General features: G+C 38.2%; 1 protein-coding gene and 1 non-coding gene across 8 annotated transcripts; one reads left to right on the forward strand and one right to left on the reverse strand.

The window, feature by feature from the left end:
* The first annotated feature begins 3,936 nt into the window (after positions 1–3,936).
* LOC145949429 (small nucleolar RNA R71) lies at positions 3,937–4,042 on the forward strand. Its single transcript, XR_014427637.1, has one exon. It is a non-coding gene; the product is annotated as a small nucleolar RNA R71 (small nucleolar RNA).
* Positions 4,043–5,461: 1,419 nt separating this feature from the next.
* Positions 5,462–12,812, reverse strand: LOC109797274 (Protein kinase family protein). Of its 7 annotated transcripts, none has more exons than XM_029270976.2 (9): positions 12,655–12,812; positions 12,124–12,260; positions 11,896–12,032; positions 11,342–11,593; positions 11,103–11,257; positions 10,749–10,828; positions 10,518–10,653; positions 10,256–10,405; positions 8,877–9,284 (listed from the first exon to the last, which is right to left on the reverse strand). In XM_029270976.2, exons 2-9 carry the CDS (start codon positions 12,165–12,167, stop codon positions 9,174–9,176), a joined length of 1,065 nt encoding a protein of 354 aa, XP_029126809.1. In that variant the 5' UTR covers positions 12,168–12,260; positions 12,655–12,812; the 3' UTR covers positions 8,877–9,173. The 7 variants fall into 7 exon arrangements, with proteins under 7 accessions (XP_082915474.1, XP_082915473.1, XP_029126809.1 ...); XM_029270975.2 differs by lacking the exon at positions 12,655–12,812 and adding an exon at positions 12,365–12,637; XM_083059348.1 differs by lacking the exons at positions 8,877–9,284; positions 12,655–12,812 and adding exons at positions 5,462–6,094; positions 12,365–12,641 and having other exon boundaries at positions 10,256–10,327; positions 11,896–12,260.

The raw sequence follows: 12,812 nt of genomic DNA on the forward strand, positions 1-12,812 counted from the left end.
TTCCTGCATGTTCTGTAAGGGCATCTCATGCTTCCTTGTGATTCCTCCGGCCCTCTGACAACTGTCACACTGCTTGGCGTGACTGTGGGCATCTTTGAAGAGTGTTGGCCAGTAAAATCCAGATTGAAGCACCTTGGCAGCTGTCCTCTCTCCATTGAAATGACCTCCATAGGGGGAGTTGTGACAGTGCCACAAAATACTCTTGGCCTCCTCTCTTGAGACACACCTCCTCAATAGGCCATCTGCACCAATCTTGAACAAGTGAGGGTCATCCCACACGTAGTAGGTAGCATCACGAAGGAACTTCTTTTTCTGGTGCCATGTGAAATCTTCAGGGATTACTCCAGCTGCCTTGAAGTTTGCCAGGTCAGCAAACCAGGGTCGCTCTCGCACCATGAACAGCTTCTCATCAGGAAACTCCTCCAAGATCTCCCTCTCCTTCAGGGTCACCTCATCATTTATGAGCCTTGAGAGGTGATCAGCAACCAGATTCTCCTTGCCACTCTTATCTCTTATCTCCAAATCAAACTCTTGAAGCAGAAGAATCCACCTAATGAGTCTTGGCTTGGAATCCGGTTTGGTGAGTAAGTACTTAATGGCTGCATGATCTGTGAACACAACCACTTTGGAACCAATCAAATAGGACCGAAACTTTTCCAATGCAAACACTATGGCTAGCAACTCTTTTTCAGTAGTGGCATAATTGATTTGTGCCTCATTTAAAACCTTGCTAGCATAGTGAATGGCATGAAAAATTTTGGTCCTTCTTTGGCCTAAGACTGCCCCAACCGCATAATCACTAGCATCACACATGAGTTCAAAATCCAATTTCCAATCTGGTGCAGTGATTATGGGTGCAGAGGTGAGTCTAGCCTTCAAAGCTTCAAAAGCCCTCATACAAGAAGCATTAAAACAAAAAGGAGTGTCTTTGTTTAGGAGATTGCTCAGGGGTTTGGCTATCATTGAAAAATCTTTTATAAAGCGCCTGTAAAAGCCAGCATGCCCTAAGAAACTCCTAATACCTTTGACATTGATGGGTGGAGGAAGTTTTTCTATTACCTCCACTTTGGCTGGGTCAACTTCAATGCCCTTGTGAGAGATCTTGTGCCCCAGAACTATCCCCTCGGTCACCATGAAATGGCATTTTTCCCAGTTGAGTATAAGGTTGGTCTCCAAGCATCTTCTAAGCACCACTTCAAGATTGGTCAGGCACTCGTCAAATGAAGACCCGAACACGGAGAAATCGTCCATGAAGACCTCAATGCTCTTCTCCACCAAGTCGGAGAATATAGCTAGCATGCATCGTTGAAATGTTGCAGGAGCATTGCACAGTCCAACCGATAAGCAAAGACACCAAAAGGACAAGTGAAAGCGGTCTTCTCCTGATCTTCCGGATCCACCACAATATGGTTGTAACCTGAATACCCATCAAGAAAGCAATAATAAGCTTGACCAGCTAATCTCTCAAGCATCTGATCCATGAATGGGAGTGGAAAATGATCCTTCCTGGTAGCCTTATTGAGCTTCCTATAATCAATACACATTCTCCACCCCGTGACCGTCCTAGAAGGAATCAGCTCATTCTTCTCATTCTGAACCACCGTCATGCCACCCTTCTTTGGAACTACTTGCACAGGGCTCACCCATGCACTATCAGAAATAGGGTAGATCATGCCGGCATCCAACAGCTTAATCACTTCCTTCTTCACCACCTCTTTCATCACAGGATTAAGCCTCCTCTGTGGTTGAGCAACCGGCTTGTACTCATCCTCCATAAATATCTTATGCATGCAATAGGCTGGGCTAATTCCCTTGAGATCAGAAATAGACCAACCAATTGCCCCTTGATAGAACTTCAGAACTCTCACAAGTTTCTCCTCCTCCAATGTGGATAAGGAGCTACTTATGATAACCGGCTTGCTTCCACCTTCTTCTAGAAACACATACTTTAGATGAGAAGGGAGTATTTTCAACTCAAGCTTCGGGGTAATCACCTCCCCATCCTCCTTCGAATCTTCCATGTGCACTGAGTCCGGTGTCACCTCCTTATATGAGTCAAGGCTCATAAGACATGCCTCAACCTCTCTATCTTCTTCTTCATGGAGGTATTCAACCATATTGACTAAGACTTTTTCCAAAGAGTTAGTGAAAGAGATATGCTTCCTGGAATCTTCAACAAGTCCATCAATGACATCAACCCGGAAGCAACTGCTCTTGTCCTTGGGGTAGTGCATGGCATCAAACACATCAAAATTAACCTCTTCATCATTCACTCTCACCTTAAGCTTCCCATCATCCACATCAATTAGAACTCTTGCAGTCTTCATGAATGGTCGGCCAAGAATGAGAGGTACATCAATGTCCTCTTCAATATCCATCACCACGAAATCAGCGGGAAATAAGAAACGGTCCACCTTCACCAGAACATCCTCCACAATGCCATGAGGATACTTCACAGATCGATCCGCCAACTGCAAAGTCATGCGAGTAGGCTTCACCTCCAAATCGCCAATCCTCTGAAGCATAGATAAGGGCATGAGATTGATGCTAGCCCCCAAATCAAGCAAAGCCTTCCCAATAGCTAAACTCCCAATAGTGACTGGAAGAGTGAAGCTACCAGGGTCCTTGGATTTTGTTGGCAACATCTTCTGAATAATGGCACTACACCCCGCCTCCAATGTAATGATCTCCTCTTCAAAATACTTTCTCTTCTTGGTGAGGAGCTCTTTCATGAACTTGGCATATGTAGGCATTTGCTCTAATGCCTCGGAGAACGGAATGTTAATTTGCAGGGTCTTGAAAATCTCCAAGAACCGAGCATATTGCCTCTCCTTATCCCTTCTTGAAGGTGCATGAGGATACGGTAAGCTCTTGGTGGGTGGCACCTTCACAATACTCCTCTCCTCCATGGGCGCTTTATTCTTTTCTCTACTGATTCCTTCTTTCTCTTTTTCAAGTTCTTTTTCTTTCTCCTTCTTTTTGTCATTTTCAATTTTTTCTTTATTCTCTACAACCGACTCACTTCCTCCACTCCTTCTCCACACTCCTGGGCCCTCCAAGATGATCTCTTCATCAACACTAGCATCATCATCTTCGCCTGTGTCATTTTTCTCCTTGCTCTCATCATTCTTCTCACTCTCCTTCACCACAAACTCCCGACCACTCCTTGTAGATACTACATTCAAGTGCCCCTTCGGGTTTTGCTCAGTGTTGGCTGAGAAAGAACCTTTATGCTGCTCTGCTAGCTGCTTTGCTATTTGCCCCACCTGTATCTCCAAATTTTTAATTGAAGCATCAGTGTTCTTTTGGTTGGACATAGACAGTTGCATGAATTGTTGCAATGTGTCTTCCAACTTGGTGGTTCTCTCATACAAAGGTGGGTGTTGGTGTTGATGTGGAGGCCTGCTACTTGATGAAGCATTCATGTCTGGTTTGTTTCCACCATAGTTATTTCTCCACCCCTGATTTGAATTTTGCGGATAGGGGTGTTGAGAGAAATTTTGTCGCCCTTGATTCCCCATGTAATTCACTTCTGCACCTTGGGAATTAGAAGATCCGGCACAATAACCATTAGGGTGGTCACCTCCACAAAAATCACATGCCATCACTTGTTGCATAGGAGGAGCATTAGAGTGCATAGCTTGAAGTTGTTGAGGAAGCTTGGCCATCTGTTGATTCAAAGCTTCAATTTGTTGGGAAAGTATCTTGTTTTGAGCTAACACCGCATCTTGAGTACTCAACTCCAAAACTCCTCTCTTGGTTGAAGAGCTTCTACCATGCTAGCTCCTGAAGTCTGTGGAAGCCATGGACTCAATGATTGTGATAGCTTCTTCAGCAGTTCTGAACATGACTGACCCTCCAAAAGAAGCATCCAATATCATCTTGGTTTGAGGTTGTAACCCATTACAGAAAGTTTGAACTTGAAGCTCCACCTCAAAACCATGATTAGGGCACCTCCTCAACAATGATTTGTACCTCTCCCATGCTTCACATAGTGGCTCATCCGCACCTTGAGCAAAAGTAGCAATAGCAGTTCTGGCCTCAGTGTTCTTGGATGGGGGAAAGAACCTGGCTAAGAATTTGGTCTCCACATCCCTCCAAGTTGTCAGGCTTTGGTTTGGCTGAGAATGAAGCCAAGCCTTAGCCTTCCCATTCAGAGAAAATGGAAACAACCTCATGAAAAGTGCCTCTTCATCAGTCCCAGAAACTCCAACTGAACCACACAACTCATAAAAAGTGTAGAGATGAGTGTGTGGGTCTTCATGATCCAGGCCAGAAAATTGATGAGAACTGATAAGCTGTAGCAGTGCAGGCTTCATTTCTGCTAGTCTGTCGTTCATTGTAGGCCTCACAATGCTTGAGAACTCCCTCGGGCTAGTGTAGGTGAAAGTATCACCTATAGTGCGCCTCCGGTTTTGATTGTTATCGTGAGTACCATCTTCACCTTCCATAGTGAACTCAGGAATGTCAGAAACAAAAGCCTCAGGAAACTGAATGGTTGGTTGGCTAACTGGATTTGCTCTAGTCCTCCTTCTCCTCCTGTTGCTATTATTCCTCCTTGCCGTGCGTTCAATCTCAGGATCGTTCAACAATGGCTCAGAAGAAACAGTACCTCTGGTTCGGATAGTACCTTGCATACAAGAGGAAACCAAAGACTAGAGTGCACAAGTCAGCCCAAAGAATTAGTTGCTGAAATAGAAATTAGCAATAAAAGTAAAGGAACAAGTCACAAATAGCTATAAATACTAAATTGCCTTGCTAATCCCCGGCAACGGCGCCAAAAACTTGTTGAGATTTCCGTTGAAGTACTTTTGTTATAATTGAAATTTAGTTTAATTCTATCAATGGTCTCAAACACGGCAAGTATACCAGCCGTTCAAGTAGTAAAAATATCATATCCACAGGGATTCAAAGGTAAAATAAGCATTTATTGACTATTCGTGACTAAAAAAATAATTCCAATTTCATAATTTGTCATGTGAATTCAAGGTTAAGACTATTGGAATGAAAGTTGTAAATAAATATTGGTTTGTGAGTGGAAAGGGTAGAAATGATTTTATGGTTTTGTGAGATTGTGGGGTCAGATTTCACCAAACGTCAAACTAATGAATCCTTAATCTCTTGTTAAATTCATTGCTTAGTCAACCCAATAGTTTACTCAAACCTAATCCCTTAGAGCAAGAGCCTAGATGTGGATATTGAATATCAATCCCTTGAGTACCCAATATCTACATCCGCATTACGGGCTAGGGTTTAAGACTACTAATGGGCTAAGCTCCATTCCTAGATACATTTCCCACTAGGCATTTGTTTCAGAGCTAGTTTCAAGGGTTATTTTCCAATACCCAATGGAACCTATATCATGCAATGAGATTAAATCCAAAGCAAGCATTAAGAATAGAAACATAAACAACAATGAATGAAACAACATGTATATATATCATAAAAACCGTAAGGATTACAATAGAATTCGTTGGTTACATCTAACCCCACAAAAATGGGTGAAACCACTCAACAAAGAGGGTAAATACAAAATAGAGATGAAGGGAGAAATGAAGAACCGAAGGAAAGACCCACACACGAACGGCTCCAAGCTCCGGGAATCCCTTCCACAGCTCCCAAAACGCGCCCAATGTGTGAATGAGGGAGAAACCCTCGAAAATGGCTTCAAATACGAGCCTGGGATGTCAGATTAGGGTTTCGCGCCCGGCGCCTAAGTCTTCGCGCCCGGCTCAGAGTCTTCTGAGCACTTTCTGCCTCGTTATAAGCCCGGCGCAATTACTTTTACGCCCGGCGCAGTGTCTTCCAGAGGCTTTCAAGCATTCTCTGCCTTAGATCAAGCCCGACGCAATTCTCTATTAGGCCCGGCGCAATTCGTTCCAGAGAGTATTGAGGTACTCTCTGCCTCGATCACGCCCGGCGTGGTGGAGTCTCGCGCCCGGCGCATGTATGACTTCCAGAAGCCCACTGCTCTGTTCTTATCAAGCCCGGCGCGGCGTCATCTTGCGCCCGGCGCAGCCACTCTGCTCTGCTCCTTGGCTCCTTATGTTTCCAATCCAAAAGATCTTCAATCCTCAAATCTCTAGCTCAATACCTGCACAAAAAATGAGGTGTATTAAGGTATTGTTAGCTAAAATGGGTTAGCTATATCTGCACAAAAGATGAGTCAAAAAGGGAACAATTATATTGCAATGGTGCTAAGAATGAGTAGAGTTGTACAATAATTCTCATTCAAAAAGATGTATAATTGAGACTTAACAAGTAGTGGTTATGTTTGTGCGATGTTGGCTAGAAAAACACCATCTTTTTTTTTCTCATTCTTTTCTGTTTGATTCAGAGGTAACGAAAGCTTATTACTTGTTTATTTTTGTGTTGTTCTTGTTGATTTCTACCTAGATCATTGCTTGAATTATGCACATTGGTGGATGTGTTGTAATTGAATTAAGGAGTGGATTTTGGCTCTTAAGAGTTTTAGTGCATTGAAGGAGTGCAAAATTAATGGTTAGAGGCTTTTCGCTAGATTTATGCAATTTCAAGGTGTTGAGTGTGATGCAACCCAGAGGCTTTTTACCTCATTGATGTCGAGCGCAGAATTGGTAACATAGGGTGTGAGTTACATAAGAGCTCTCTAACTTGGTCATATTAAACATGGGTTAAGGGATGCTAGACATAAATGCCCTTGGAGTTCTCTGACTTGGTAATACCAGACCCCAATTGAATAGCATCAAGCATGATCAAGAGAAAAACTCTCTACCTAGACAACATTGGGCGTCAGTGTTGTGACGTCAAGTGTGAGTTAGACAAAAACTTTTTGCCTAAATGAGGTCGAACATGGGTTTGGCCACGCCAAGTGTGATTGACACAAGATCTCTGTACCTTATTCACCCCAAACACAAGTAGTTTGACACCAAGCGTGGGTGAGCTAAAGACTCTCTACCTCAATGACACTAGTGCTAAAAGAGTAGTGTCGAGCTTCAGTTACTGAATGATAAATGATTTGTTATTTTAGCTAAGTGTTGAACATGTATTTGATAAGTTGAATTTCTCACATGTTGTATGATTCTAGTTCATTAATTATTGATTTAGGATGATGATTGTTGATATTTAAATTGCTTAAAGATTCAAGTTGATGAGAATTGAAAATGTAGTAATATGTATGTTGTGTAGTGTTGAAAGCAGTAGTGCTAAGAATGCTTAAGACATGGTGTTGAGTTGTGTTGATTGACTTAAGACTAGAAAAAAGTATAATTGTTTTAAAATATGAATATCTCATTATGCGAATATGGTGTTATGGTGCTCTACAAGTATGGTTGTTAAAAAATCCTTCATGAGAAATTGACTCTTGAAGTAAAATATTGAATCTCCTCTAGGTCCTTAGTTGATACAATATGGGGGGTCAGGTTAAACCATACTGATTATAAAGCAATTAGTATAAAATAGCATAAAGGTTAGGTCAAGTTATACTGATTATAAGCAATCAAATGCAAATCCACATGGGAGTAAGGTCAAGTCATATGTGTATAAAGTGACCAAACCTAGTAAGGTACAAGGTCGAAGCCAAAATCCCTAACTAAGTACTGGAAAGGGCACTATATTTGGAGGATACTTGATGGGCTAATTTAATAATAAGTTTAATTATGCATGCTAAGGTTTTGGTAAACTCACACCTAAGTTGTCCCAATCTTGATAGGAATATTGGACTTTCCTGGTTTAAGTGGAAAAATCTAAGAAATCATGTGTTGTGGATTTTTATCCAAATTTGTTGTTGATCTAGCAAGCCCAAAAAATCATGTTGTTAAGTTGGTTCAATAGGGTCAAGCCACTTAAACAATTAACCTACGTTGTAAAAGATCTCTTAATTGAAATGTGTGATGCAGATAATTATTATATTATGCATATATTGTAGTGTTGATATGTTGTGATCTACACATGTATGAGTTGTTGTATGACACAATTTATATATTGGGGTTTAGGGTATGAATAAGAATTATAAATTAGAATGTTGTGTTGATTATAAAAGTGGATATGTTGATGTTGATAGTATGGTTGTACATCACTTTTGTACTTGTTATGTTATTTTTTGTAAGCTTGTCTTTGCATATTTTTTTGTGATTGAACTACAATGATCATACTTGGTATGAAAGTGGTACAAGGATAAGTTGGAAGAGGAGTATGTGTAAAGGGTCATGTTGGAGGATGACAAAGTTCTTTTGGTCCTACCTTAGAGTAGCTATTTTTTGGTGTTACTTGATTAACAACGTAAGTTTATGCTTTGAATTACTATATTTATATGCTTATATAGTTATAGTTATAATCTCATAAAAAGAATTATTTTATTATCTTAATTATTGATAAAATCTCCTATACATACATACATATATATATATATATATGAATCGTTAGTACAATAATCCTAAATTATAATAATTATGTTTTTTTACTGTTATTGTTGAATTATAAAATATAGAAATTAGGTCATTATATTTATTTTAATATTTTGAAAAATATGATAAAAGGTGTAAGTAAATGTTATTTTACTAAATTAATTATTAAAATAATAATTTTATGAACTCAGAAATCAAAATGATTGACACTTGTATTTTCAAAGATTAAGGTGAGCGTTCACTTAGCAACAAAATTAAAGGGTGCGAGTTCACTTTTCTTTTCTTTTTTCTTCTTTTAATATGACTTATTTTTTCACCTAAAGATGTTTCTTTGAAATCAATCTGGTAAATGATACATCTATTTACTAAAAAATCTGATATCTTTAAAATAAAATTATAGATAAACTTTTCGATTTTCACAGTCTTTTTAATTTATCACACTTGGTTTTAAGAAGATATTAAAATTGCCCTGATAAAAAATGTGGATGAGAATTGAGAGAAAAGAAAGTATTTCTTTCTTTCAAGTGTTTGACTTCTTTACAAAAATCTACCATAGACACCGTTTGTGAGACAATGCCATGCTTTTTTGTGCTTTGTATTCTGCAGGATATTCATTTTAGTAGGGGCAATTTCTATGTGCAGAAACTCCAATCCCTTCAATGATGTATGGGAAAAATACCTTTTTCCTTTTCCGGAAAAAATATTTGACTTGAAAAGGATTAGATACATGATTAATCACAATTTAGGTAGCGTTGCTGTCACTCCATGATTTATGTTCCTTTGAATTAATCAGAAATCAGAATCAAGGGGTTCTTCTCGAAAGACTTTTCGGAAGAATGGAAGTTGAGATTTCGTCGTGAACTTCAAGCAGCTAAGGTTGCCATTCAAAAGCTGTACAACCTGCACCAATAGGTCAATTGCCAAATCATGAACTTTCTTACAGTTAAACAGACAGAGACCTGAATAAGGGTTCCCTGTTCCTGTGGTTAAATTATTATTTTTTTTTTACAAGGGTTTAGTTTATTTTAAGTGTATTGGGTTTGATGATGAAAGCGTTGTAGACTTTGGTGAGTTGAATCAAGTACGATTTGACTTAAATAATTATTATGTTTGATTAATAAATAAAATTATGGTAGGATTGAAATTTTTTTTAGTCAGTTGTAAGGAGTTTCTTTTGTTTCATACAAAATTAATTTAAAACTTTTAATTGTTATTTTTTTTCCCTTCATTTACCCGTCTTTGTCTTTTAAAAGAAGTATACATTGACAATTAAATATATTTCGATAATCATATGCTTAAAATGAACTTAACTATTAGGTTGATTAGAAAAGTATGCAAAGAAACTTAGATGCAGATTTTGTTATCATACTTATAATTCTTATAAATAAAAATATACTTAAGTGAATTTTGATTCAAAATATTTAAACACTTTTTTAATATTCGTCATTGAAATAAAAATCATATTAATTCAAACTCAATTTTAACCATAATGAACTCTATAAAATCATGTTGATGTGAAGTCAATTTAATAGTGTTTAGATAGCATACAAGAATCAATTTTATTCTCCAAAATCGTGGTAATACTATAAAAAAGTAAAAGTAACCATAAAACTGAAATTACTAAATAAAGTCAATCAGAGTGGCATATTATCTGCCACCAGTAAATTTGCACGGTTGCACCAGGGTAAAAACAGAAACCGTAATGGAAAATACAAGCATCATGCAACATTCAATATGCCACAAACATTCACTAAAACAAACACAACACAAGGTGAAGCAATAACTATATGTCATAAATAGAATAAGAAAAAGGTAAATTTCAAGGTGAAAACTAAGTTTTGTTGAAATTTAAAAAGAACAAGAGAACGTGCCTGTTTCATAGAGGGACGACGAATAGAGGATTGTTGAATGCATAAAGAAGCTGCCAATAGCATAATTTTAATCTGCCGACAGTCAAAGTCATCGCCCAGTGAAGGATCAATCAGCTCTCTAATATAATTCTTTTTCAGCAAAGGTTTTGCCTAGAAAAGTATTAGAAATATTAAATAATTATATTTCAATATATCATAATTAATTAGATGTTCAAACACGCATTTTTATTTTTATTTTTTATAGTTGAATTGCACAACATACCCACAAAACAAGACTTTGTTGAGAATAATCAAGTGCTCTTCGTCCAGTGACTAATTCTAGTACCACCACACCAAAAGCAAATACGTCTGTTTTCTCATCCAGTATCCCATGAAGCAAGTATTCAGGTGCAAGGTAACTGGGACAATCATAACTCAAACTTGAGTTACTAGCAAGTTACAAAAAATGTTCAACACGTAATAATCATTTAAGAGGGGTCACAACAAAACAAACCCAAAAGTCCCTTCAACTTTTGAAACGGTGTGATGAGTCCAATTCTCTGGTAGCCATTTTGCTAGCCCGAAATCACAAATCTGCCCAAACAAATTCCCAACGTTCAAATTCTGATTAATGCTTAAAATATTACGTACTCATGCAATAAAAAAATAGTTGAAATGTACAATTCATTGGAGGTTGTTAACAAACGGGAAAAGAGACAGATTTAATAATTTGTCCTAACAACAACTCGGGGATCTTCCAAAAATTGTTTGTCTTAACGAACCATAAAAAAATGCCAAAAAGCATGAATATGTGGTGATCGCTCATGTAATCAAATGTGTACAAAAGAATCCAAAGTCATATCCATACCTGAGGCTCAAAGTCCTCACTAAGCAAGATATTTGCTGCTTTTATATCCCTGTGGATAATTCTTCTTTGACAACCTTCATGAAGATACAATATACCCTCAGCTGTTCCTAATGCTATTTTCTGCCTAATAGACCACGGTAGTTTCTCCTTGGAACCTAACAACAGTGAAGAAATTAAGAACAATAAAAAAATGACCGTGGCTACAAATTGGCACAACAGCAAAGTTAAACAGACCCTACCATTGAGCACCGAAGCTAAGCACCCTTTTTCAGACAACTCAAGCACTAAATACATTCCTCCCTCCACTCCATAGCCAACTAACTTTGCAGTATTGGGGTGGTTTACATGAGCCATTATCCCAAGTTCTGATAAGAAGTCCCCTGTACTTTCATTTTCTGTTCCACGTGTCAACCGTTTAATCGCTACCAGCTGACCATTTGGCAAACACCCTTTGTAAACCTCAGCATATCCACCCTTTCCAATCAAATTTTCTGCAACACCCAGTGTAAAATGAGTTTAATTTCTATGATCTATGATTTACAAGAAATTATTAGATAATTCAAAATAAAAAGATATTGATAGTCTCGATCAATCACTAAATAATATACATTTTCTACAAAATATAATTAACAGGATTTGAATGTAAAAATTGGTTGAAGACTATGTCATCCTCCTCCATTATATTGTCCTAATCAGAACTTTCTATGATACCAATAAGAAATGGAGTAGTTATTATAATGGACAATAATCTTATAATAAGTTTAACAATGTTAGATTGGATAACAATTCATACCTTGGGCGAAGTTATTGGTAGCAATTTGTATCTCATGGTGAGTGAAGATCTTCCAGGGTGACATGTGCAAGGATGAATCTGCATTTATTATAGTCTCGCTCATGCTAGTGCTCATTCTTCTGGAGAGCTTGAGGACACTGAGAGGATGCAATGTGGCCATTGGCTTCTCCGATTTGATTCTCAACAATTGAAGAAACGCATGCAACTTAGAACCAGGTTTTGATTTACCTTGAGACCCAGAATCCACAGTACTTGGTTCTTTGGAAGAACATATTTCTGACTCCGAGCTCTTGAAATAGTCCTCAAGAACACCAACAGGGGAATCCACCTGGCCCTTCATTCTCTACGACCCACAAGCCCAGAACCTAAAGAAAACACATCACAAATCCAAATCAATACCAAAGTGTGAAAATTGATGAAGCAGGAAACACATAGTGCATAGGATGAGAACAATTAATTAGAAGCGAACCGTCAAATAGAAAATCTGACACGTCAGAGAAATCTAGGCAACCAAAGCAACGAGGATAATTTGAAGGGTATTATGGGAAACGGCTGTCATGATTATTGAACAGAATTTTTGTAGAAAACAATTTAAAAAGTAACGGATCCTTAAGTGCAAGAATGAGCAAAGGCCGAGGGAGAAGTGAAAGTAACGCAACAACAAATGTATCAGAAATTGAATCTAACATCACATGGTGCAAGTAAAACATTTAAGTTGGGTAGCTGGAATGCCATAAAGACAATCTCGTTTGTATTTACTTTGATTAATGTGGTTTTGTTCTCTTGAGAATTGTAACGAGGGAGACCACGAGACAGAAGCGTGAACAGAGACACAGACATCAGCCGTTATTACTTAGCATTCCCCATTCAACAACACAACAAGCTTCTCGCTACGTCGCTTTCTAGTTTAATTTTCT

Source organism: Cajanus cajan, chromosome 6 (genome assembly GCF_000230855.2).
Source record: "Cajanus cajan strain Asha chromosome 6, NIPB_CcT2T_4, whole genome shotgun sequence".
Lineage (NCBI taxonomy): Eukaryota > Viridiplantae > Streptophyta > Magnoliopsida > Fabales > Fabaceae > Cajanus > Cajanus cajan.